Here is a 24,020-nt window from a genome sequence, read left to right as displayed (position 1 = left end):
AGCGCGTATAGCACCATCGGTCTCAAGGGAGCGGGGGGAGGGGGGGGGGGGGAGCAAAGCTTCCAGAATGGACACACTTCTCCATTCCTATTTCACTGCAGCGCAACAACCGTGGTACTACTATAAGTCGGCAGTGTTAGAAATTCGATTGCGGCGACGGAGGGTCAGGAGGCCAGTGAAGGTGCCTCATGCGGCTTCACGCCCCCTTCCTCACTGAATGTTGAGTTCAGTTTCTCATCATGAAGCTACACAATGTAACCAGAAAATCACTATAATCCTGTCTTGATCATCACAGTGTGGTGATAATGATAATTACTCCACTTTGTACTTGATTGACTTGTATGGGCAGTAACCCGCTGTACTCATTAGCAGTAAATTAGTAGCACTCTCACCGGTAAGCCGGCTGGACACATACGGTACGCAACTGCGACGGTTTCAGCGCGAGGGCCAAAGGGCAAACCAAAGTTTGCTTGAGGGCTGAGTCATGCACGTCGTACTCAAATAAAGGCGGTGCAAACCAAGGTTGATATCCATTAATGCCAACACGTTAGGTACTGTACCTATTTAAGCGTCTGTATTGTATGTAGTCGGTTTGCAGTGCATAGGTGCTGTTAGTCGGGGGCGGAAGTCGACATTAAAAATCCTATCCGCCGTCACAAATCATGGTAACCCATCGCAAACCCACTGTCGTAAATCCTGGTTGCATCCCTGCCGTATGGTTGCAGTCAGATGGTTGGGGTGGTGAAAAGCAAATTTGTGTGCATCATTAATCATGGGCAGGTTAACAACCATGTCAAAAACATTTTGAGTATATAGCATGTGGACTGCATAAAATACATGTGCTGAACATATCTGCTGTAGCAGAACATCCCAGCAGTATTTGCAATGCATATACAGCCACCTTGATTCTGTCACTCCTTTTACATCCTCTTACCCCGTTGAAACCCCTCAGAACTTATCTGATTGTTCTCATGGCTCCTCCATCTCACCTGAGTTCCTCACAGCTTGCTGCTAACCTTCCTTAACCTCCTCCTAAATGAATAGAGTGTTTGCAGATGATTTTGGGGAGGCCTGAGATATAAATTATTGGTGCAGTGTATTTACATGCTTTTTGGCACTATTTTGTTGTTACATAACAGGAACAGATAGGTGGTGGTTAACATAATGCACAGGTTTATATGCTAGGTGCAGACATTTATGTTTATGTGTCAATTCTACCTTGTGTTAAATTAATACTCATATGCTTATGTTGTTATCCATAGTTACTATTTGAATGCATTTTTCAAAATAATTAAAATGTCCAATGTTACTCACAGTCAGTATGTTGAAACTGTGTAGTCAAGTTGCACTTACACTACTGATGGCCTTTTCCAAAATATTTCAGTGAGTGCAGATTTCAGCTTTAGTGATTCCAGAGCACTCCTCTAGTCTTGTTCAAGTTCACCCATTCCTTTTTGGTGGAGTGACAGGAACAGACCCGCTGCAAATCCAAGAGCAGCATGTTTGACAAATGGTTACCACCATCTCAGCTCATTAGAGCTAATATGTCAAGGAATTGTAATGTTGCTGAACTAGCTTCCCTCCAAATACCTGATCAAAGTTTCTTAAAACAAGATTGACAAGTTTCAGCACTATCTGGCCTGCCTGAGGTGGGCCCACAACATTTGATGTAATAGGTTTTGTGGGCAAACAGGCAGGCATTGCAGGCATAATGCATCCACTGACACTGATATTGGGTGATTTTCTGCATATTCAATCTTTAGAAAATCACAGGGCCTTTGCCAGTGGAACACAAGACTACTTGAATGAGGTTTGAGTTTCCACCAATGTGACACATGTAGCTGGGATCTAGGCCTGTTATGTTTCTTTCCAGGAAAGTATCACAATTCATGTGCTGTAGAGTAATGCAATTTGGATTGAAAGAAAGTAGCTGTTGAGCCCAAGACAAACATTAGTAACAGCATTCCAAAATTTGTCCAGTTGGACATGCAGGGTGTAAATATAAATTTGTGCCACATAAGTCCCAGCTGACTGGCAGCCACTGCATGCACTTTGTTGACATTTATCTGTTGCCCTTTGACCTTCTTGACCTCTGACATTTGACCTCTGACATTAATCTGTTGACCTTTGACCATTAATCTGTTGCCCTTCAACCCAGACATCTGTCCCACCCAGCCAATTTTTTCAAGTCTGAGGCACTGAGGCACAAGATACTGGGTCGACAGCCACCCAGCTTGATGCTGATGGGCTGATTTTGGGCAAGGGGGGGGGGGGAGCAACAGGCAGTAAACCCCAAGCTGGAGTGTACAGCATGACAAAATATTGACATCCCTGCCATCCAAGTGGCTGAATATTTGAACACAGATGTACAACAATATAAGTGTTATGGGCTGCACCCATGTATGGTTCATGGTGCAGACATTCATGATGTAGCCAAAGGAATGACCTATTGAATGCTGCTGTGGTCACTTAAGGTAATTGGCATCCTTAAGTCAGATAAAATCATGCTCTGTGGAAAAACAGCTCATCATAAGGTTTTGAAAGCAATGTGAGCATTTTGTGAGGTCAGAGCTATATGCATGCCATATTCATGGCCACCCCTTCAAATAAAGGTTGCTTTACCACACAAAACCACCAAACTCAAAGTCACATTTTACATCATATGACGTGAATCTGGTGATGCTCACCAGAAAACTAAAGAGATAGTTCATTAATGATAGCCATGAACTGCATGTAGCATCCACACTTGTCCTCTCAAATGAAGGCTGCACAGTTGAGCCAGGGTCACAAAATTCATAAATTCAAAAAAATCCAAATTCCTGCTCCAAAAAAAACGTGGCTCTCGATATGTGAAAGGCGACTCCCAATTCTGAGCAAGGGCCTCTCAGTTCATAATGGTTCAAAGTTGGGGCCTCCTGGTTCATATTGGGGCCCTCCTTGCTCATAAAAGGGTAGTTCATAAAAACCTCCTAGTTCATAAAAACCCCTAGTTCATAAAAGGGCCTCCTATTTGATAAAAAGGCTTCCTAGTTCATGAAATGGCCCCCTAGTTCATAAAAGGGCCTCCTAGTTCATAAAGGGTCCTCTTAGGTCATAACAGGGACCTTTTAGTTCATAGTCAGTGGCCTCCGAGTTCATCACGGAGACCTCTTAGTTTATGCGGCAACCTTCCGAGCCAGGAAAAGGACTCCTTAACCCGAAACTCGTTTCTGATTTAGCGCATGGGCCATACAATTCATAAAGGCGTTCTCATGATCCGTAAACGGGCCTCAATCCAGGAGAGAGCCTCCCGCGCCCGATTGAGTACCCTCCTGCTCAGTTATAGGGCCTGTTTAATCTAAATTTTTGTAATCTATGTGAGCTACAAAGCCTTTGTTTGGGCAAACGAGGCCCCCAAAAAATTTTAAGGGGCAAAAGCGTATTTTGACCCGTGCTTGCCGGCAGGGGGCGCAATCCCTCGCCCTGCGGCGCTGCCCCAACCCAAACCAAAGCCGGGTCATCAAAGGATACTTTCCCGGATGCCTCGTGGATCCGCTTATGGGAGTCAGAAATTTTCAAAATACGTGGCAATTGGTGATCTGCTTATGCCATATCTGTAGGTATGAAACCTCACTTCAATCAAGCGTCAGCTCTCGATACTGCCACACTTGTGAATTCGCATCCGTGAATACCGCCAGCTGTGACGGCCCGCCTGTCACCAGCGTCAGGTGTGACTGTCAGTGCTAACACCATCTGACTGTGCTGTCAAGAACAGTCAGCCGCAGCCACATTCTTGTATGTATTTATCTGTTAAACGGCCAACATGCTGTAGCACGTTTCGCTTCTTTAATGTGCGATCTCCATCCCAAGTTTCCAGTCATTTGTCGGACTAGTACAGTCATTTTATCCGTGTGTATGCATGATATTGACATTGTTAGTTGTCAGGATCTCCGCTCCTGTACCTGCAAATCTTCATCTTCGCTGGTTGTCCTGTTTTCTCGCAGGCAGTAGCGTCACAGAGTGACCATGATGAAGATGCCAGCCGGCGTTCGTCGGTTCTTCTCCAACCGCCTGGTGCGCGTCGGTGGACCGTTCGTTGCCATCCTTGTGACTGGGTCGTTCGCTCTGAAGGAGTTCTCCTCCATCAGGTGAGCCATCCAGGGTTGTCCTCCGTAGGACGTCTCACGCGAAGGAGCGTTCCCCAGTTGCGGTGCTTGACGTTGATCCCAATCTTCCCAATAACTATCCAACCAATCAGTCAATCAACCCAATCTTCAGACTGACGTCCGCCTGGCGCTGGCGGCTGGTGCTAGTAGCGGCGCCACGTAATCAGCCACCAGCGGCGTCCGCCCTGGCGCTGGCAACGGGTGCCGGTAGCGGCGCCACGTGATCAGCCACCAGCGGCGTCCACCCTGGCGCTGGCAGCGGGTGCCGGTAGCGGCGCCTGTGTGGCGAGTGCGCTGCCATAATGTCCAAGACCCTCAGTGGCCGGTGACAGGGCAACAGAGCATACGAGAAATTATAGCATGGGAAAAGGTAAACGAAATATCGCAAGAAAAGGGCGCATGACGAAAGGTGCTAAGCAAATGAGCGCAAGAAAAGGCCTCGAAAGGAAGGGATTGTCAGGGAAGCGGTCGATGTCCGTAAAAACATTGCAGATCGTAGCAAAAACAGGCGATTTCAAAGTCGCCAGTAAACGATTGTATGAAATTAAGATCGTCTGGAGAAACATTATCAGGAACAATTATCGTACTTCAAATAATCATAGAAGTCGTGCGTACTGCCATACGCAAAATATCGCATCGAGTGAAAATGAATGATGTTTTTCGTGCATGGTTGAAGGGAGTGATCCACGGTTGTATGAGGTTTTGAACAGAAATAGCCATCTTGAAGACCATTGGCGCAGTTTATGGCCCTGCCGCTCGTAAGACATAAAACCCTGTAGTTTTTGAACTTCTGAGCTACGTGTCCGCGAAAATGTGCAGAAGTTGTGTGCTGATTAATGCAAGCTCACACAGGCATCCATGACGCCATGATAACGTCATTCAAACTTTGCCATTCCATTGTGCATGCGGCGGCCAAGACCAATGAAATATTCTGGTTGATTCGTTCATATCTGCGTTCGCGAGCACCATTTCCGGATGTAACGACCGTCAACTGGCTTCCATGCAGTGTTGTGCAAGGGTCGATTACGTAATTAAACAATGACGAATTGACGAACATACTAAATAGAGAAATTGTGTGGTCTAGAATGTTTTCCCACTTAAAAGATTACCAGTAGCTATGAGTTGAGCTTGGTTTACCATAGCTGATGCTTGTTTCAATATCTTCAAATGTGTAACATTCCCTTAAGTGATAGCGCCAAAACATACGGTGAAGGTTTAAAGAAAGGTAGCTAGGTAGCGTACCTGCCCTGAGCGCAGCCAGTCTTCGGAAAAGCAAGCGAAAGCGCCGGATATTGCTGCATACTTGGGTTCAGTGGTCCTAGGCACCCGTCGGAGGTGAAAGGGTAGGTTTAACTTTTGAGTGGTATACGTATTGATAGCGTCTAGTCAGCACGTCGCTGTCGCGCGGCGTCACATTTGTCTTCAATCATACTTTCCTCGAACCAGAGCCATATCTGGAAGCGCTGACTTGTGACATGCGATGTTCTGTCACAGGACGTTTTGGGGGGTGCACGAGCTCGCGCAGACCTCTTCGCCCGAACACGCCACATCGTCACCATGCCATCTTTACCCCGTTACCGCAGCGGACACGTATGGGCGCTAAATGACCGTTACAGTCAGCGTGCCCGAGACCCATTATGATAGGTCAGAACTTTGAGCAGGCACATGACGCTCGTACGTTCAACTTCATGCGTCGTTTTTGTTGAAAATTGCTTCCACAATATGACCTTCTTGACTTGACCCTCAGCGAGACACCCTTTTACTATTATTACGCGGCTATTACTACTGCCTTATCTATGTGCGTAAAGTCTCTCGCAAGTACACTTAACAATTCACGTAATTGTTTTAATGTGGATAAACTTGTTTATGTTGGTGACGTGGTCCAACGCTAAAAAGCAATGTAAAACAAGGGTGTATGGTATAAAGTGGTACAATTGAAACAGCTTTGATGTAATACAACACAAGCGCTGAACATCTGTTTCAAACCTAGCCGTTATCGATTATTTTCTGAAAATGTTTTTAGTTGATTTCGCCACGTGATAGCCACACGATCACGTTTGACCGCCGCAGAAAAGCCATTAATTATTAACACCAAAGTTTTGTCCTTTCTTCAGCGGCTTCAGCGCCACTTATTCCACTCTCCAATCAGACAACTCACGTGCACCTCGTGGCGCAGCTCTCAGGCCAACATTACGGGCAACGGCAGATTCGCCCGGCACGTACCGATGACGTCACGGGACCACGTGACGTAACGGTCAAATCACCGGGTGGCCGCACATGCATGCAGAGTCTAGCCAAGCACCTTCCCCGCCGTCCAGCGCCACGGCTGTAGAAGCGCAGTGTAGTGGCGTTGTCAGTGGCGGGGCTGTAGTTCATGCTGACAGTAGCGCATAGACGTCCATGAATGAGAGGTCATGACATTGTGTGGGTGCATCGGAAATCAGAGTGGCGCAGGGAGGATGGCAGATGTCACATAGCGGCACGGTGGAATACAGGCGGAAGAGTTTCGCTGGACATCACTTGGTCACTCTTGACTCTCCGGTAGAACTGTGTTTGCCATTTTCCGTGGGCGGAGGGGGCACAACGGGCCAAAAGGCTGTCCGTGTCTTTGGGGTGGGCGGTGTCGCTGATGAAAAGAGACCCGGAAAGTTTCCGATTGGGCCTTTTGGCCTACTCTTAAGCTGTCGATGTTGAGCCTGTCAGCGCCCGCTTGCGTGCAGTCACGTGGTCCCTGAATTGTGTGCTCTGCGTGATCACGAGGTGACGCGGGACGCCACCTGATGCAACATTTCGTTTCTCAGGTGCGCGTCTTGCGCTCTTTCAGTGCTCGCACAGCTGGCTCGGGGTTTCATAGGTGACACTCGGTGTGTGATGCCCGCGATGCAGGCCGCTTGGGTAGGTGCTGATGGCGGGTGCACAAGCTTGGGTAGGTGCTGATGGCGGGTGCACAAGCACCTCTCACCACAGGCACGTCCGCCTGCCCTCCCGAAACCTCGCCCGCTCTCACCACAGGCACGTCCGCTGCCCTCCCGAAACCTCGCCCGCTCTCACCACAGGCACGTCGCCTGCCCCCGAAACCTCGCCACTCTCACCACAGCACGTCCGCCTCCGAACCCCCCCTCTCACCAAGCCGTCGCCTGCCTCCCCTCGCCCGCTCTCACCACGCACTCCGCCTTCCCTCCCTAACACCTCGCCCGCTCTCACCACAGCACGTCCCGCCGCCTCCCCGTGCCCTCAACAACCTCGCCCGCTCTCACCACAGGCACGTTCCGCCTTGCCCTCTCCGAAACCTCGCCCGCTCTCACCACAGGCCAAACGTCGCATGCCTCTCCCGACAAACCTCGCTCCGCTCTCACCACAGGCACGTCCGCCTGCCCTCCCGAAACCTCGCCCGCTCTCACCACAGGCACGTCCGCCTGCCCTCCCGAAACCTCGCCCGCTCTCACCACAGGCACGTCCGCCTGCCCTCCCGAAACCTCGCCCGCTGATGGCGAACTTCACGCGCGCATCCGTCCCACTTCCACCCACGGAAGATGACCAATGCCATGTAGTACGGGATGACCTGTCGGCTTGTCGACATGTGTCGGCCGAGTTGAGACGGTCTGTGGTCCGCACCCTCAGACTACAGCTTCCCTCGAGGTCAGCCCCTTCGGCTTGCGGACGTTCTCTGTGTGCTGATGAGAAGTTGGCGGAAGTCCGAGACCGGCCGACTGCTGGCCTGTCATCCATCAGTCTGCTGGAGACGAGGCGGCCTTCATTGCTCGGGAGTCGTGAATACGACCATGTTGGGCTGCAGGCCAGGGTTATCTTGTCACGTGTGCTGGGTCAGGGTTGTCTCCCCATCTGTGCTGTAGGTCAGGGTTGTCTCCCCATCTGTGCTGTAGGTCAGGGTTGTCTCCCCATCTGTGCTGTAGGTCAGGGTTGTCTTCCCGTCTGTGCTGTAGGTCAGGGTTGTCTCCCCATCTGTGCTGTAGGTCAGGGTTGTCTCCCCATCTGTGCTGTAGGTCAGGGTTGTCTCCCCATCTGTGCTGTAGGTCAGGGTTGTCTCCCCATCTGTGCTGTAGGTCAGGGTTGTCTCCCCATCTGTGCTGTAGGTCAGGGTTGTCTCCCCATCTGTGCTGTAGGTCAGGGTTGTCTTCCCGTCTGTGCTGCAGGTCAAGGTTGTCTCCCCATCTGTGCTGTAGGTCAGGGTTGTCTCCCCATCTGTGCTGTAGGTCAGGGTTGTCTCCCCATCTGTGCTGTAGGTCAGGGTTGTCTCCCCATCTGTGCTGTAGGTCAGGGTTGTCTTCCCGTCTGTGCTGCAGGTCAAGGTTGTCTCCACAGCTGCGCTGCAGGCCAGGGTTGTCTCCCCATCTGTGCCGCAGGTCAGGGTTGTCTCCACAGCTCGCTGCAGGTTTGGGTTGTCTCCCCAGCTGTGCTGCAGGTCAAGGTTGTCTCCCCATCTGTGCTTGTAGGCCAGAGTTGTCTCCCCAGCTGTGCTGCAGGCCAGGGTTGTCTCCCCAGCTATGATGCAGGTCAGGGTTGTCCGCCTAGCTGTGTTGCAGGTCAGGGCTATCTCCCCAGCTATGCTGTAGGCTAGGGTTGTCCTTACAGCTGTGCTGCAGGTCAGAGCTATGTGCCCAGCTGTGTTGTAGGGCAGGGTTGTCTCGACAGCTGTGCTGCAGGTCATGGTTGTCTACCCAGCTTTGCTGTAGGTCAGGGTTGTCTGCTTAGCTGTGTTACAGGTCATGGTTGTCTCCCCAGCCGTGCTGCAGCTCAGGGTTGTCTCCCCAGCTATGTTGCAGTCAGGGTTGTTCCCCAAGCTGTGTTGCAGGTCAAGGTTGTTTCCACAGCTGTGCTGCAGATCAGGGTTGTTTCCTCATTTGTGCTGCTTATTAGGGTTGTCTCCCCAGCGATACTCCGCTGGTTGTCATGGATTTCATTTCAGCTCGCTGGTTTGCTGCATGGCCTACAGCAGTCGATGCGCCCTAACCCCCCCACCCCCTCAGCTTGCTGGCTGGAATGGAAAGCAAAGACGTCAACTCCCCTGCACACTCGAGGCCTTACCTTTGTCCGGGCATGACAGCTCTAGCTGCGTCCCAGGCGGTCGCATGAGACGGGGCTGTTCGGAGCGAGAAGCTCGCAGTCATCAGTTCTAGCTGCGCCGCAGGCGGTCACTTGAAACGGAGCTGTCCGGAGCGAGGATCTCGCAGTCTTCAGTTCCGCCGCGCCCATAAACCCTAAATATCATCATCAGTTCCGCCGAGGTGCGCCATGCCGTCCTTGAGGGCTGCGCGTTTGCCACACGAGCGCGTAACAAGCGAACGAGCTCATACAAAACCTAAAGGGAATGTTGATTATAGATATTGAAGCCAGCATCAGGTAGGATTAAGCTCACGTAACTAATGGTATACTTTTAAGTGAAAAATACTGCTCTATATAACATAATTGTTCTGTATAATACATTTGCTCCCCAGTCCCCTATTCTCCGATTGTCACCGAACGTTGCATAGCATTGGTTGGAAGCCAATTGACGGCCGTTATATCTGGAAATCGTGCTTACGAACGCCAGGTATGAACGACTCGACATTTACATTTGTCTTGGTCTCGACCGCAGCATGGCTAATGAAATGACAGGATTTAAATAACGTTATGATGCCGTCAGAGGTGCCTGGGTGACCTTAATAGTCTGCACAAAATAGTCTGCACATATTTGCGAGCGTGTAGCTCAGAGACTGGAGGGGTTTAGGTCTTAAGAAGGATGGAGCTGTGACCTGCACCGAATGCTCTTCAAGATAACTATTTCAGTTCAATGCCCCACACGAATGTGGAACACTGCCTTCAACCGGCTGTACTGACGATAGGTTCCAACCTCGTACGATGCGGGCCTTACAGACGATGGTGCACCACCACCAGACCCATCGCATCTTGGCCGTAGCTGCAGTGGTGGCGATGATGCTCGGTAATCCTTTGGAATGACACTCATGGCATGATGCATAGAGGCAGCGCGGGTGAATGGACGTCGGCGGTAAAGCAAGTAGCACAAATAAAAAGCCGCATTTGATCCGGTGCACAACAACAGGCATCGTGGAAGACAACAGAAAGGCCTCTGAAGGCCGCAAACGCCTGAGAGACCCACAGACCCTCCCGAAAACAACAATAATTATGTGTATGCCCAACGGCATAGCATTGAAATGGTGTTGTTCGATTCGCTACGGAAGCGGGTGTGCCTTACGAACACGGGGTTAAGCTGAGTAAGGGAATCTTTCGCTGAGATGAACCAGTTAGAGTTGGCGAGGAATTCCCTTTAAAGGGCTTGCTAATGCACACCGTAGACCTAATCCTGGTTATAGCACAATGTGCATGTACGATTTTAGAAGGTAATGTTCAGCTAACGCCAAGACATAGGACCGCATGAATATGAACGCAATACGGATATTTTTTGGCACGATGCAATTACATCTTATCTTTGACGTACAACAGCACATCTAAATCAGGTGTATGTCTGCATGGCATTCTGCCGCACATAAAACATCAGTAAAACGGGCTGCCGCAGTCAAGAATCTAACGCACAGTCTTAAGTGCCTATTGCCCCTTTCCTTGCCTAAAATCAGCTCATCGGCATCGAACCGGGCGGCTGTCAACCCAGTATCTAAGCGCCTCAGGCTCGACGGACGGGCTGGGCTGGTCGGATGTCCGGGTTCGGGGTCAAAGGGCAACAGATCACTGCCAACGAATTGCGTGCGGGGGCCGCCGGAGAGCCGGGATGCTTGTAGCATGAATTCATATGTACATCCTGCACACCCTACTGGATGAATTTTGGTTCGCCTGGCCCGCCCGTACGCATCTCTGCTCACCAGTCACTGTCCTGCTTCAGACAGCTCTTGTGCCCTCACAATCAAACCAAACGCACGCCCCGTGGCTAGCTGAAGGTCGATCTACGGCAGAATGCTGTAGACCTTTCACCATGCCTGCACGTGCCCCTAATCCCCATTTCAGAGGGGATGGGGTCGGGGAGTTGGCAGCACACAAACACGCCTTTCATGTCCTTTCACATACCCTCAACACGAAAGAGGAGGTTTTGGTATACACAAATATGAAGTTTTGGTGTAAACGTTTCTGAAGCGCTCACCAGGTGGAACTAAAGCACCACAAAAATTCAACCGGTGCTCCGCAGTTCCTGCAGCGGGCCCGCTTGTGCCGGCCCGCTGCCCTGAGAGGCCCTGCAGCGGGCCCGCTTGTGCCGGCCCGCTGCCCTGAGAGGCCCTGCAGCAGTGTTCTCCCCGGCCTTCCGGCCATCGCTCTGTTATGCTGCTGTTGCACAATGTTCCGCACGAGCAACAGCCGCGCGCACCTCCGCGACGTGTGCCGGCAAAAACTGCGGCTGCGGATCGCCCGGGTACGTCCGCTCGCGGGGCGTTGCCTACCGCCGGCGGCGCGTTAGCTGTTTTCGTACCTTTGCGACCGTCTCAAGGTTGATATGTGGATGATGAAATGCTCGGTCTCCGGCGGTGTTCAAAGCAGACCAAAGGGACGGGTGGTCCACTCCCTGAACCATCAAGCCTGTCTATATCGTTAACTTTTCCGCTCTCGTAGCTGGGGTGCTTTGTGTGGCTTTACAGCTATACTTAGCCATCTTCCTGTGCATGGCTCGTTGACACTTCAATGACCTGAGCTTACAGTGACGGTATGCTTAGATCTTTAAAGGACTGTTCTTTTGTGTGTGTGCTTGTGTTGCTTCCCGTGAAAGAGCGTATGGCGGAAAGAAAGGATCTCGGTCCCGGTAACCGCTCACACGCTGGTCCGGGGAGCGTAAAGTACGTGACTACGGGGTCTCAGAAAATATGTAATTGATGTCATGGAAGTACGTGCATTTAGCATCCCTGCGACCTTATTGCTGTACCATGGCAAGTATTGCTGCTAGCACTGAGAGCCAGTGCAGTGGCCAGTGGTACTGATCCAGTGCCAGCTGTCAGTGCTGTTAACGAATCATGTATTGCCAAGTGAGGAGCTGCACTTCTTTGTCCGTTTAATGTGCATGGTTGTATCTGGGTTTCGGGAACCTGCTGAGCATAGCTTGTTTCGTGTATCCTGATTGCACCACCCAAGTTGTTCCGTCCTATTCAACGGACAAGATTGCATTCGCCCCGTCACCAGGCATGACTGCGTAGGGCTTTACCGGCCACACCAGCCAATCAGTGCGCCCGCTCTGGGGCTGAGGCCCAGTGCCGCTGAATTACGAGTCTAGCTCAGGCCCAGTGCCGCTGAATTACGAGTCTAGCTCAGGCCCAGTGCCGCTGAATTACGAGTCTAGCTCAGGCCCAGTGCCGCTGAATTACGAGTCTAGCTCAGGCCCAGTGCCGCTGAATTACGAGTCTAGCTCAGGCCCAGTGCCGCTGAATTACGAGTCTGGCATCTTGTCCCCTGAGCGCGGAGGTGTCTCACTTGCCGCGAGTGAGAGCCTGACATGCTGGGGCGTGGTCACGCGTCGCCTCTGTCCTCTGGGGACAGATATCAAGCCCTGTCGTCCCTGTCTTCTGGGGGGCAGTTATCAAGCCCCGTCGCCGCGTCGCCCCTGTCCTCCTAGGGTAGACATTTAGCCCCGTCGCCCCTGTCCTCCAGGGGAAGGCATTAAGCCCCCGCGCCCCGTCGCCCCTGTCCCAGGGTAGACATTTAGCCCCGTCGCCCCTGTCCTCCAGGGGAAGGCGTTAAGCCCCCGCGCCCCGTCGCCCCTGTCCTCCTAGGGTAGACATTTAGCCCCGTCGCCTCTGTCCTCCGGGGGCAGACATTAAGCCCATGGGTAGCCCAGGCCGGACCGAGCCAGAGCAGACGACGACCGCTAGCCGACCCAAGCGTTGGCGGTCCCGCTGGGAGCCGGCCGCGTCGGAGCGGCAGCCGTGCCGGCGGCGGGCGCGGCTGGAGCCGGCCGCGGCTAGCCGGCCGCGGCCCGGCAGTCGGAGCTGCCGCCGTGCGCCGTCCGGTGCGCCGCGCGCCACTGCTCGCCGCTGCTCGCCGCGGCGCTACCCCGTCCGGCCGCCGCTCCCCGCGGACTGGCAGGTAATGGCGTGAACCCGGCCCCGGCGTGGTCGCTGCCAGGGTGGCCCCTGTGCTGGTCGGCGTCTGCCCCCGTGTTTTGGTCGTGTATGTGTACCTAACTACTATGCAGTAAACTGAAAAACCGCGGGATCCGCCACTGGGGGCATCAAAAGTGTTGATACGTTTCCTTCCATGCAACGACGTAGGCGCGATGTTAAACAACGCGAAAGTCAAATTCTGCACAAGTGCTCCGCTCGCCCCTTGGCGGAACCCAACAGCTAAACTAACCTTGGCGGAACTCAACAGCTAAACTAACCTTGGCGGAACCCAACAGCTAAACTAACCTTGGCGGAACCCAACAGCTAAACTGAGCGTGCCGTCACCGTCTTGGCAACGAAGCTTGATGGACGATCATCCGCTCAAAACATAAGCCTGAAGTGTATTGCTCTCGAAGAGCGGGAACTTAGAAAAGAGAACCAAGGGCCCGGCGTCACGGGGCGACACAAACCGTTGGTGGCGCCGATAGAGTGAGGCAGCCATCGAGTGGAGTCTGCCGTCTGACATTTGCGACAAAGGGTGGAACACCCCCCAGTCGTCGCAAGCTCTCGTATGGAACGCCAGCGACCGTGGTCGTGCTGTTAGACACCCGGTAGCCGTGGTGCTGCTGGGATTTGAACTCAATCGCTCCAGATGAGAGCCAGAGGGCCGAACCAGTACATATGGCGCTGTTGAGATTCGAACCCGGGACCGTCCACGTTAGAGCCGGGAGTCCCAACGGCTAGGCGTCAAAAGACGGTCGTGGAAGTGTCCGCCAACCAGCGTGTGTACTGTGTGGCGTGATTCGCTGCTGTCTTCACGATGGCCATCATCTGCCACCTTATTCACTTATCTGCATACTTTTTAGCCTCCTCGTACAAAAGGGTCCGGATGAGCCTGTTTTCCTTGGCGTCGACCACTTTCCTTCAGGTTTTTACGGACAATCAGGAAAGCAAAGCGCTTTGCTGGGCAAAAATCGCTCGGTCCGAGCGGGCTTGCAACCGTTTCGCTTATCCTCGCACCCGATGGCAGCGACGCAGTTGGTGTGTGTGTGTCGTGCTCACGCGATCGCGTCACGCCATTTCGGCGACGGCGCGTCACGCTCTGTCCAGCTGCGGCGGCCATGGGGGAGGGGGCGTCCGTACGGCTGCATCTCACGCCAGCAATACCCTGGCTGTTGCTGTGTCGACATAGATGATTGCAAACATTGCCGGTCGGAATATACGACCGGGCGAAGTCATATTCCGATTGTTCTGAACAACAGTTTGCTCAAGTGCACTAATGTGGAGCTTGCTCCTGCCTAGTCGAAGAGGTCCCGTGCATGCTGCTCGGTCTGTAGTGAATCAACGGCATGATTGCATTGAAAGTAAACTGCGGTGCTGTGCGGCGTTTGAGATGGCCCAGACAAGGCCTGCAACGGCTGTAAATCATATCAGACAGATGTTTCTGCCCAGTATGAGGTCTGCTCCCTGGGTAAAACACACCACCGGGTTCCGGCAGAATCAGCCAGCTGTTGCACCGATAGACAGCAGAGGCACGTGTACGCGTGCTTGTGGTTGACGCAGGCAAACTGAAGCCCATGGTGCTTTCTAATTTGTAACGCGCATGTTTTTAACGATGGAAAGTTCTTCCATGCTTCTTCAGCTCACGAAATGATGGCGTCGATGTGGAAGGCACTCATGGGTCAAGGCGTCAATGATTGACGCTTCTATCACTGTAGAAGCATCAATCGTCTTGTTGACAACATCAAACACTGATCCAGAATGATTCGCCGTCCTTTTATGATCAGTCAACCCCTAGGCGGAACGCATTTTGAGCTAGCGGCTTCCGCGCAGGTGAGGTAAGTTCGTGGTAGACCATATGCCTCGAAAGGTGCCCCGGGAAGAATTCAGTGGGTATTATGCGGGAAAAGTACACAGGCATGCAACTTGAGCCAACCTGCTTTGACCTTGATCTTGAGTTGTGCAAGCATAACACGCGTCATATCAGCAGGCTTATGGTGCGCCGACACGGAGTCGGCGCGGATTCAACACTCGCTTACCCTCGTGATGCCGGGGATTGCGCCACCTCTGAACCGACGGGCGGGTAGCCCTGCGGAGCGCCCCCCCCCCCCCCCCGACGCTCGCGCCGACGGCGCTCCGCTTCAACGGGCCCGACAGGTGCCAACAGGCCCCACCGCTGCAGTCCCGGTACCGCATAGCACTGGAGGACGAATGAAGCATGGGTGATTAGAAAGCCATTGCGATATTGAACGAGACCCGCTGTGGTCATCTTTGCGCCTGACGTCAAGGTGAACGTGACACGTTATCTATGGTTTGGCTGCACGCGACCTGCACGCAAACCGATCGCAGTGCTCAAGTTTTTGAACGTTGAAACCACTGGGACAAAAGAACTGCATTAAGCCAATAATGTTGAATTTTGTCATTGTGAAATGGAACCGTGGTGACATTTTAACGTAACATGCCGCAATCATGTAAGACTTACACTGTTACTTTCACTTGAAACGAGTCATGCATAGATAGCGTGTGGAACGAAGATAGAAAGATAGCGGGCAAGGTAGGTCACTGGCTACGATGATATATTGGCTCAAGGCAGGTTACAGCATGGCACTTGGCTAAACGCATGTCGGCCAGTCGTGCGTCTAAAGCATACAAAAGCAACCGCCGGAACTCAAGGTAAGCTCAGGCCATTGGCTTATGTAACCAGAGAAGGTCACGTTGCTGTCATTGGGAGAGAAAGATAACTTGTATAAGAAATAACCAGGCCGAAATGCATTACGAAAAAGGACTACATGTCACCACACTTTGGTGCAACTTGTCCCAGAAAAGTCCGCCGTTCAGTCACCTCGCATGTCGGGAAAATGTCAGGTGACGTTGTGCTCTAGTGTGTCATAACGTGCCGCAGATTTCATCAGGTAGGGGCAAGTGGGTTTGCAGCACTTTGAAGAAAAAATGTCAGGGGCCGTTGACAACCTCCGCCAGTGCCGAATGACATGACATGTGCTTCGGAACCCCAAGTTTGGCTATTGTTGAATTTATGATAACGTATCGCGTGACTTGCGACGTCATCTGCCATGTGTTTGAGGACGATGTTTTCGGGGAAAATGACAAGGGGCATGTATTGCTACTCGGAGCTCCCCCATCCGAAAACCATGTCCGAAGTAACGGGATCATTATGAACCCCCAGTCACCCAGTCAGTCGCATTTGGGTGAACTGTGCCAGCCGGTGCCTTGCCTTGGGGCATCCTTAGAGAATGTTATGCACACTAGCCGAAAAACGATATATTCAAATCCCCATTTATCCCATACGTAATTTTTTCAAACTTCCTTTCGAGTTCGGTTGCATGAATCATCTGATGGAGTGACTTTTGAGATCGAAGGCCTCGGTAACTGTAGCTTGTTGCGTGAACACTCTCTAACCCCCTCTAGATAAACTGCCCGAACCATGGCATCATTTGGTCTAACCTTACAACTAACTGAAGTGTTACTGGATATTTTCAACGGCCATGCAACGTCGTGACACCGAGGGGGCTTGGTGGAGGTTTCAGTCACCTGTCGAGGAGTGGGGTTCAAACCTCCGCGCGTGCTTCTCGATGCGCGCGGAGGCCGGCGCCCCGGCCACCATCGACCCGAACGGCCGGAAAGTCCTCACACCAGCTGGGTGTCGGAACGCTGGGTAATGGTCCGTGGTGGGCGTCCCGCGGGGCTGAGCCGGACTGCGGCGGGCTCCGTCACCTGACTGATGGTTCCGCACAGCTCCCAGCGCTGCCCTCGTCGGCACGTGGCCACCCCCGGCTCGGCACGGGGTCGTTCGGGCAGCGGGGGCTGGCGCGTCCCACACCAGCACGTGGCCGCCCCCGGCTCGGCACAGGGTCGGTCGGGCAGCGGGGGCTGGCGCGTCCCACACCAGCACGTGGCCGCCCCCGGCTCGGCACAGGGTCGGTGGGGCAGCGGGGGCTGGCGCGTCCCACACCAGCATGTGGCCGGCCCCGGCTCGGCACAGGGTCGGCCGTGCGACGGAGGGCCGGCGCGCCCTACACCAGCACGTGGCCGCCCCCGACTCGGCTGGTCGGCTGGGCGACGGGGGGGGGGGGGGGGGGCACGCCCCACACGCGCCGGGCGCCACGGCTGCGTTTCTCGGACCGGTGCACCTGTGGCCCGCACGCAGCTGCGTACGAGTTGCCGCGGCACGAGGAGCCGATGCAATGCGCGCTCCCGCCCCGCCCCGCCGCGGAGCCGCGCTCTCGGTTGGCTCGAGGCAGCCGGAGCGGAGGTCTGGCCGTCGACCGGCGCGGCCGAGTCGATTCGCGCCGGACTGGCCACTAGCATGGGACGCTTGTCGTGTATGCTGCCGGTAAGCGCTGAGACCGCCGGCGGGTGCAGTGCTGCTGCGGACCTCAGACAAGGCTGGTGTTCACAGCGGTCCGGTGCACCAGGTGCCCGGTCCCACAGGCACGGCCCGGCGAGCCCGCCCGGCCAGTGCTTGTGACCCAGTTGATTTGTCGGGCTTGAACTGTCGCTGTGTGAAGAGCGTTGTTGCAACGGCCAGCAATGGCTTAAGAAGATTGGTGGGAACAGACCCTAATATGATGTTTTGATGGTGATGTCCATGCAGCCTTCTTTAAAGAGGGATCCACTTAGAGTTAACAGGCGGGACAAGCGGAATTTTTGCGTTGCGTTTACACAGGGGTGGTGCGAAGCCATAGGGATGCTGTTGAGCTGTGCTGGTTAAGTGAGTGGGAGTGTTACAGTCCCCTGCACCGCTGCTCAGGATCCGCCTCGGTCGTTTCATGAAAACTCCGGACTGTCCATAGACTGTTCACGGTCGCGCACCGGTGCATGCATGCCACCCCGTGGATTTTCGAAGCATTCTCTGCCCGGCGAGTGCCCAGCGCGCCGCTGCTGAGTTCGCCTCGAAAAGTACGCCTTCGCAGCTCGCAAATTATGGCATGCGTCATCACCGCATGTGACTAGGGCGATAAACGTGTCGTAAAGGCCGCCCACTCCCGCGAGTAAGCCGGGCCTCGTGGCCAGGCCTCGGGAGGCCGCGGACGCCATCTCGTCGCGCTCTCCTGAGTTCGTTGCATCGCCGTGCCTCAAGGTCGGCCGCAGGTTTTATGGCTGTGTTTGCCGTTCGCGCGCCCGCTTGCAAACGCCAGCGGCGCCGTCGGGCCCCTCGCTGATCTGAGAGCTGGGGTGGCTCGAAACCACGTGCACATCACCTCCCCCCCCCCCCCCCCATACACACATGCATAGACGTGCACCCGCCGGAGCCTTGATGCCCGCATTTGGACGAGCGCATCGCGGGACATGTATTCGCACTGTCGTCACGGCTCCAGGCGTCGGCAAACGAGCGATGTGCAAAATAGGAGGCCCGATTACTTAGGAGGCCAGCTTGGTTGAACAGATGTCCACGCTTTCACGCCGTCCATTCGCTTGTATCTTGCTGATCGGACTGCTGTTGAGCTGGGGTTAGTTGTTTTCATTACTTGCAAACGTCAAGTTTTCAGCCACTGCTCTCTTTTTTAGTTAGAAAAGGTCGCACTTCTGAACTCCTGGTTATTGGTGGAAGATTATCTCTAACGTCGCCGTGCCCTAAAATTCCACCGATATTTGCCAAACAATCGCTAGGGGGAGACCGCCTGATACTACATGTAATTTTGTTTGTGCTGTGGTTTGGGAAAACAACGAAACTAATGTACAGTCACGTGCATGTCGTCGCATTTCCCACCTGGGCCTCGCGGCGCATGAATCGCAGTAGCGGCCGTCAGCGTATGCGGCGCGCCGGCTGGCCAGTCCAGTGCAGCAGACGGCTGACGGCGGCGTGCGGGCCCGTGCCACAGGTACACGTACCGGCGGCAGAGGCCAATAGAGCCGGCCGAGGCCGAGAAGCTCGGAATTCGCATGAAGAGCCGCCAGGAGGTTCGGCTGGACCAGCAGTACCAGGAGGTGCAGCAGGTACGCCGGCTCGTCGGGGCAGGAAGCCACGCTGAATGCGCTTGACCTGTTTGCATTTAGTGTTGGCCGGCGCTTCTATCTTCCGTATGGCAGTGACACGTTGCGGATGTGTGGAAAGCGAAAGGATATCGATGTCACATCCGGAGTTAGCGTTTGACGCGTGTGACCGGCCACCTGTGTGTCACGTGTCGATTGTGGTCCGAGTGGATCACGGCGTGTATTTGGGACCGTCAGTCGTTAAAACTTGTAGCGATGTCGGCCGGCGCACATTGACCGCTGTCTTCCCTGGAGTTGACACTGACTGGACGGGTGACGGCGCCCTGTGGCTCTGACTCTAGACGGGTGACGGCGCCCTGTGACACCGACTCTGGAGCGCCCTGTGACTCTGACTCAGAATGAGTGATAGTTTCCTGGAACACCGACTCTATACGGGTGACGGTATCATGTGACTGACTCTGGATGGGTGGCAGCGTCCTGTGACACTGACTCTGGACGGCTGACAGCGCCCTATGACTCTGAACCTGGACGGCTGACGGCGCCCTGTGATGGCAGGCGGACATTGACTCGTGGGAGAACAAGCGCGGCCCGCGGCCCTGGGAGGAGTCGGCGGCCATGGACGAGCTGCGCAGCCGCCAGGCGGCCCGCGAGCAGGCGGCCCGGTGACCGGCCGCTGACCCCGCCCGTCCCCCCAGCCTCCGGTGAGAAGCACGCCCCAGCCCACCCGGCCAGGCACCGCTCTCGCCCGGGGCTGTGTGCAGGACTTCGTGTGCGGGGAAGGGAGGTCACAACTCAAAAATGTCATTGTCAAATTGATGTCAAATATGTTAGTTATGTCAAAAATGTCATTGAAAACCCAGTTCAGCGCGCCGCAGAAGCACGGAATTTCGTGCATGACTGCAGCGTGCTTGCATGTTTTCGTTCCGATCAGTTTTACATGTCTTTCCTGATTTTTTGTCTGCATCTATTCAAGGACCTATCAGTGCATATCAAACAGTGATAAGGGATTGCTCTCCGGGGGATGGAGTGGGGCACCGGCTGGTCAATGTAGCACGGTGAAATATCTGGCGGCGGTGTATGGACCCGTCGCACAGATCTACGTACCTCTGAGATGGGGGGAGGGGGGGGGGGGCGCGTGCCCCGGGGCCACTACGCGACTACCACCCGGATCCCACTAAATTTGTTGAGAAGCCTAGACGACCGCCACGCGGAACGACCACACAATGATCGGGTCTGATTTGTGATCTCCGCATGCAGGAAGCTCTTACTTGGATTACTTCTTCGCCCGTTTTGCTGTGGGTTTCGTAGCATTACCGATATCCTCCTCATCTTCTGGCACATTCCCTTGGATTATAAGCCGCGCGATTATCTCGATACATCCGCGACTTTTGGGTGGATGTTAGCGAAAGTATGTCAATATCTCAAGGCTATTTTGTGCACTTTCACCCATCTGTGAGCATGCTTGTGTAAACTTTTTTCATTACCCTGAATAGCACCTTAGCTGAAAAGGACACTACAGAATAGTAGACATTCTATGAACTAAGCGACAATGAGTTGGTTTTGGTCATGAAACTTATTAACGAGCTAAGTACGATATTCCTCCGTCGGCGACGTCTTTTTCTGGCAAATATCACCCGCATGTCTCGTGTGGGCTCGATTGCTTCTTTCCAATCAACGAACTGAAGAAGACAGTTGTGTGTCTTTTATAGGCGATCGCCATCTGCCGCTTTTGGAACCTTTTCTTGAACCCGATTCCCAGAGAATTCAAATGCATTACACCGTTAGCCCATGAGAGATTATACCAGTTTCAGCCCTATAATAAAACAGTCTAATTAGGCCTTAACGTCAGCCGGAAGCGTGGCACAGCTTATTAAAGTTGCGCCACCGCTCATCAAATCCGTTATTGTGATAATTATGAATGTCCCGAAAAGCCGCGCAATTGGTAATTAGTGACGAGGTTACAGCAGGCCGTGTCAAGTGTTGGAGCGGGGGCGGGGCTGCTCCGGCTGGCGGCCCGGGCCGGCCGGAGCAGCCCCGCGGCCCAGCCGATAGCTGATCACATCACCGCCCTCATCGCCCAGCACCAGCGAAACAGACGGCAGCACGAGGCCATGCGCCGTCGGGCTTCACACAAACACAGATACACCAGTATTTGGGATGTGCGCTCTCCAGTATAGCACATGCGTGCCTAAACGATACGGCATAGAACTGCTAAACATACGATCCTCCCGGCCACGGTGGGCCACTGCTCTGGCCACGGTGAGAGCCCATCACGACACCCCGCTGACATCTCCGACCGGACCTGAAACTCGGCCAGAGCATGTGTGTGTGTGTGTGTGTGTGTGTGTGTGTGTGTGTGTGTGTGTGTGTGTGTGTGTGTGTGTGTGTGTGTGTGTGTGTGTGTGTGTGTGTGTGTGTGTGTGTGTGTGTGTGTGTGCACGCGTGCGTGCGTGCGTGCTTGCGTGCGTGCGTGCGTGCGTGCGTGCGTGTGTGTAATCAAGGCTGCATTCTCCCAGCAACCCGGAAAATAGGTCACGAAACATCATCAACTCTCTGGTCAATTCCCAATTTTGCTTATTGTGAAACGACCGTCCGCACTCAACAGCATAGTGCCAGGAGGGTTGCGGTTGTGGACATTTCATCAGTTGAGGAGTGAGCCGAAGTGAACCAGCGTCGGCGCGACGCCCGAGTCAACCAGCGTCCGCGCGGCGCCTGAGTCAACCAGCGTCCGTGCGGCGCCAGAGTCAACCAGCGTCCGCGCGGCGCCCGAGCTTGCCAATTAACCAGCGTCGACGCGACGCCCGAGTCAACCAGCGTCCGCGCGGCGCCCGAGTTAGCCAGCGTCTGCGCATCCCGAGTTAGCCAGCGTCTGCGCATCCCGAGTTAGCCAGCGTCTGAACGGCCGGTGCCCGAGTTAGCCAGCGTCCGTGCGGCCACAGAGTTAGCCAGAGCTCGCGCGGCGCCCGAGTTTGTCAGCACACGAGGGCCGTCCGATGCTGACCGGTTCCCGTGGCGGCGCCCGGCTGCTGCTCCGGAGTTTCTGCCAGCAGACGGCGGGCGGCTTGGCGGCTGCCGGCCCCTTCACCAGCGCCCCGGGCGCGGTGCTGCCCGGGTTCCCTGTGTACGACCGCGGCCGTCTGTTCTCTGCGCGATCCTTGCTGCTGCAAGCCGGCGTCGATCTCGCCTCGTGGCTGGGCGGATGGTGGTGGCGTCAATGTCTGACGTCAGGCGATCTCGCGACAATGAGGGACCCCCGGCCGTCACGGGCCTCGGCACTGCGGTGGCTGGGCTTCGACTTACACACAACAATAAGTTAACTTCCTATCCAGTTGTGGGCAGAGCGTTTCAATTTAGGCGTCCCATGTTATGCGCTACAGCTGCTGCGTTCCACCGGCCTTCTGACTACAGATTGTTTGATACAAGGGCGTCAGACGTCTTTTTTACCGCCTTATTTTGTGCAGAGCCGTAGGGAGGGGTGCAGTCTTGAAAAAAGGAGTTGGAGGCTGAGCAGGAACAACTAGTCAGCGAGCTTACGGGTGTGACTGAAAAAGAGGGCCGAGTAGGAAAAGTTAACCTACCCCCAAATACGCTCAAAAATGCCTTCGTGTTATACCCCATTTACAGGGGTTGCCGTGGACGGCCCAAGACAAGGCGGCACAACACTTGCACCCAGAAAATATTAAAACTGCTGAGATGATGAGATGAGTGGGTGACGGTGTTGGCTGGCTGACAACAACCCGTTCCCGAAGTATTGTTGTGAATGCCTCCTCCCTTAGTGGTAACAAGATAGGCGCCGACTTTAAAGAGATGTGTTTGTGGTGCTCACCTGGTGCCCCCGCCGTGCGGGCGTATTTCGAGAGCAGGGCAGAGGTGCGCTGGTTGCTGGGTATTAAAGGCAGCTGTAGGTGTTCGTTGTCACTTTGTTTTCGCAACTTAATGCAAAGAATGAGGTTCTGACGCATCTGTATGGTCTAAACCCCCGACAGACAGACAAGACCAGCCAGAGGTTCTGCCACTTTCACGTAAGCCCCGGGATCTTTCCATTGTTTTCGCCGCCAATAATGTCCGGTTCAGCGCGTGTGCGAACTTGTTTGCGCGCGCCAACGCGCGCTCTCACGTGCGCGGCGGGATTAGATGGCGATACACAATGGGCGCCGACGCCCGGCCGGCGCGGCTGTTTTGACGGCGGCGTGCGCCGGCGCCGGCCGAAGCTAAGGTCACACGCCGGCAGCTGGTGGAGGCCGGCCCGCCCCGCGAACGGACCGACGACGGCGGCCCGGTGCGGCCACCGGCGGCGCCTGTGTGACCGCTCGAAGTCAGGCCGTCTGGTGACCTGGTGGGATGGAGCGTAGTTTCACGGGATGGAGGCCAGAGGGGTGCTTTGTGTGTGCTTTCGCTGGTGTAGCCGTCATGGTGAGCGGCGTCGCAGTCTCCCATGCCGATTGTGGCGCGGAAACCACGACTGATGGCGGGCTTGGTACCCACACATTCTCGGTGCCCCAAATATACCGCCGACGAGCGACGGCCTATGAGTAGCGACTGGAGAAGTGATAGAACTCCAGCTGTGTGCGTTGAACCCAGGGTACGACCGACCGGACGCCTTGGTTTCAGGAGCAGCCAGCGAGTAACCAAACCTGACCTGATTGCTCATTACAGCACGCAGGCTGTTCGACAGAGGTCATACATTGTCCAGACGCGAGCCAGCGCCCGCATGTTTCCACACTCTGAGCTTTCAGTCGCGGCCTGCCAGCTCCATGACCCGACCGGAGCGCTGACACGGCGTGCACGTTTCAGCTCCAGCTGACCGCCTGCTGACCTGACCTGACCTGACCGGACCTGACCTGAGTCGACCTGAAGTGAGCTGGCTATG

The 24,020-nt window shown here is 54.5% G+C and overlaps 1 protein-coding gene across 1 annotated transcript; it reads left to right on the top strand.

The window, feature by feature from the left end:
- Nucleotides 1-464: 464 nt before the first annotated feature.
- On the top strand, nucleotides 465-19,834 carry l(3)neo43 (cytochrome c oxidase assembly protein COX16 homolog l(3)neo43). The gene is made up of 4 exons (XM_037218642.1): nucleotides 465-551; nucleotides 3,984-4,127; nucleotides 19,039-19,153; nucleotides 19,706-19,834. The coding sequence occupies exons 2-4, from the start codon at nucleotides 4,006-4,008 to the stop codon at nucleotides 19,814-19,816; spliced, it is 348 nt and encodes a 115-aa protein (XP_037074537.1). The 5' UTR covers nucleotides 465-551; nucleotides 3,984-4,005; the 3' UTR covers nucleotides 19,817-19,834.
- Nucleotides 19,835-24,020: the final 4,186 nt, after the last annotated feature.

Source organism: Pollicipes pollicipes, unplaced genomic scaffold (assembly GCF_011947565.3).
Source record: "Pollicipes pollicipes isolate AB1234 unplaced genomic scaffold, Ppol_2.1 Scaffold_4219;HRSCAF=4965_pilon_pilon_pilon, whole genome shotgun sequence".
In the NCBI taxonomy this organism is placed as follows: Eukaryota; Metazoa; Arthropoda; class Thecostraca; order Pollicipedomorpha; family Pollicipedidae; genus Pollicipes; species Pollicipes pollicipes.
Note: the sequence above shows the minus strand (reverse complement) of the source record. Positions and strands in the feature narration are given on the sequence as shown.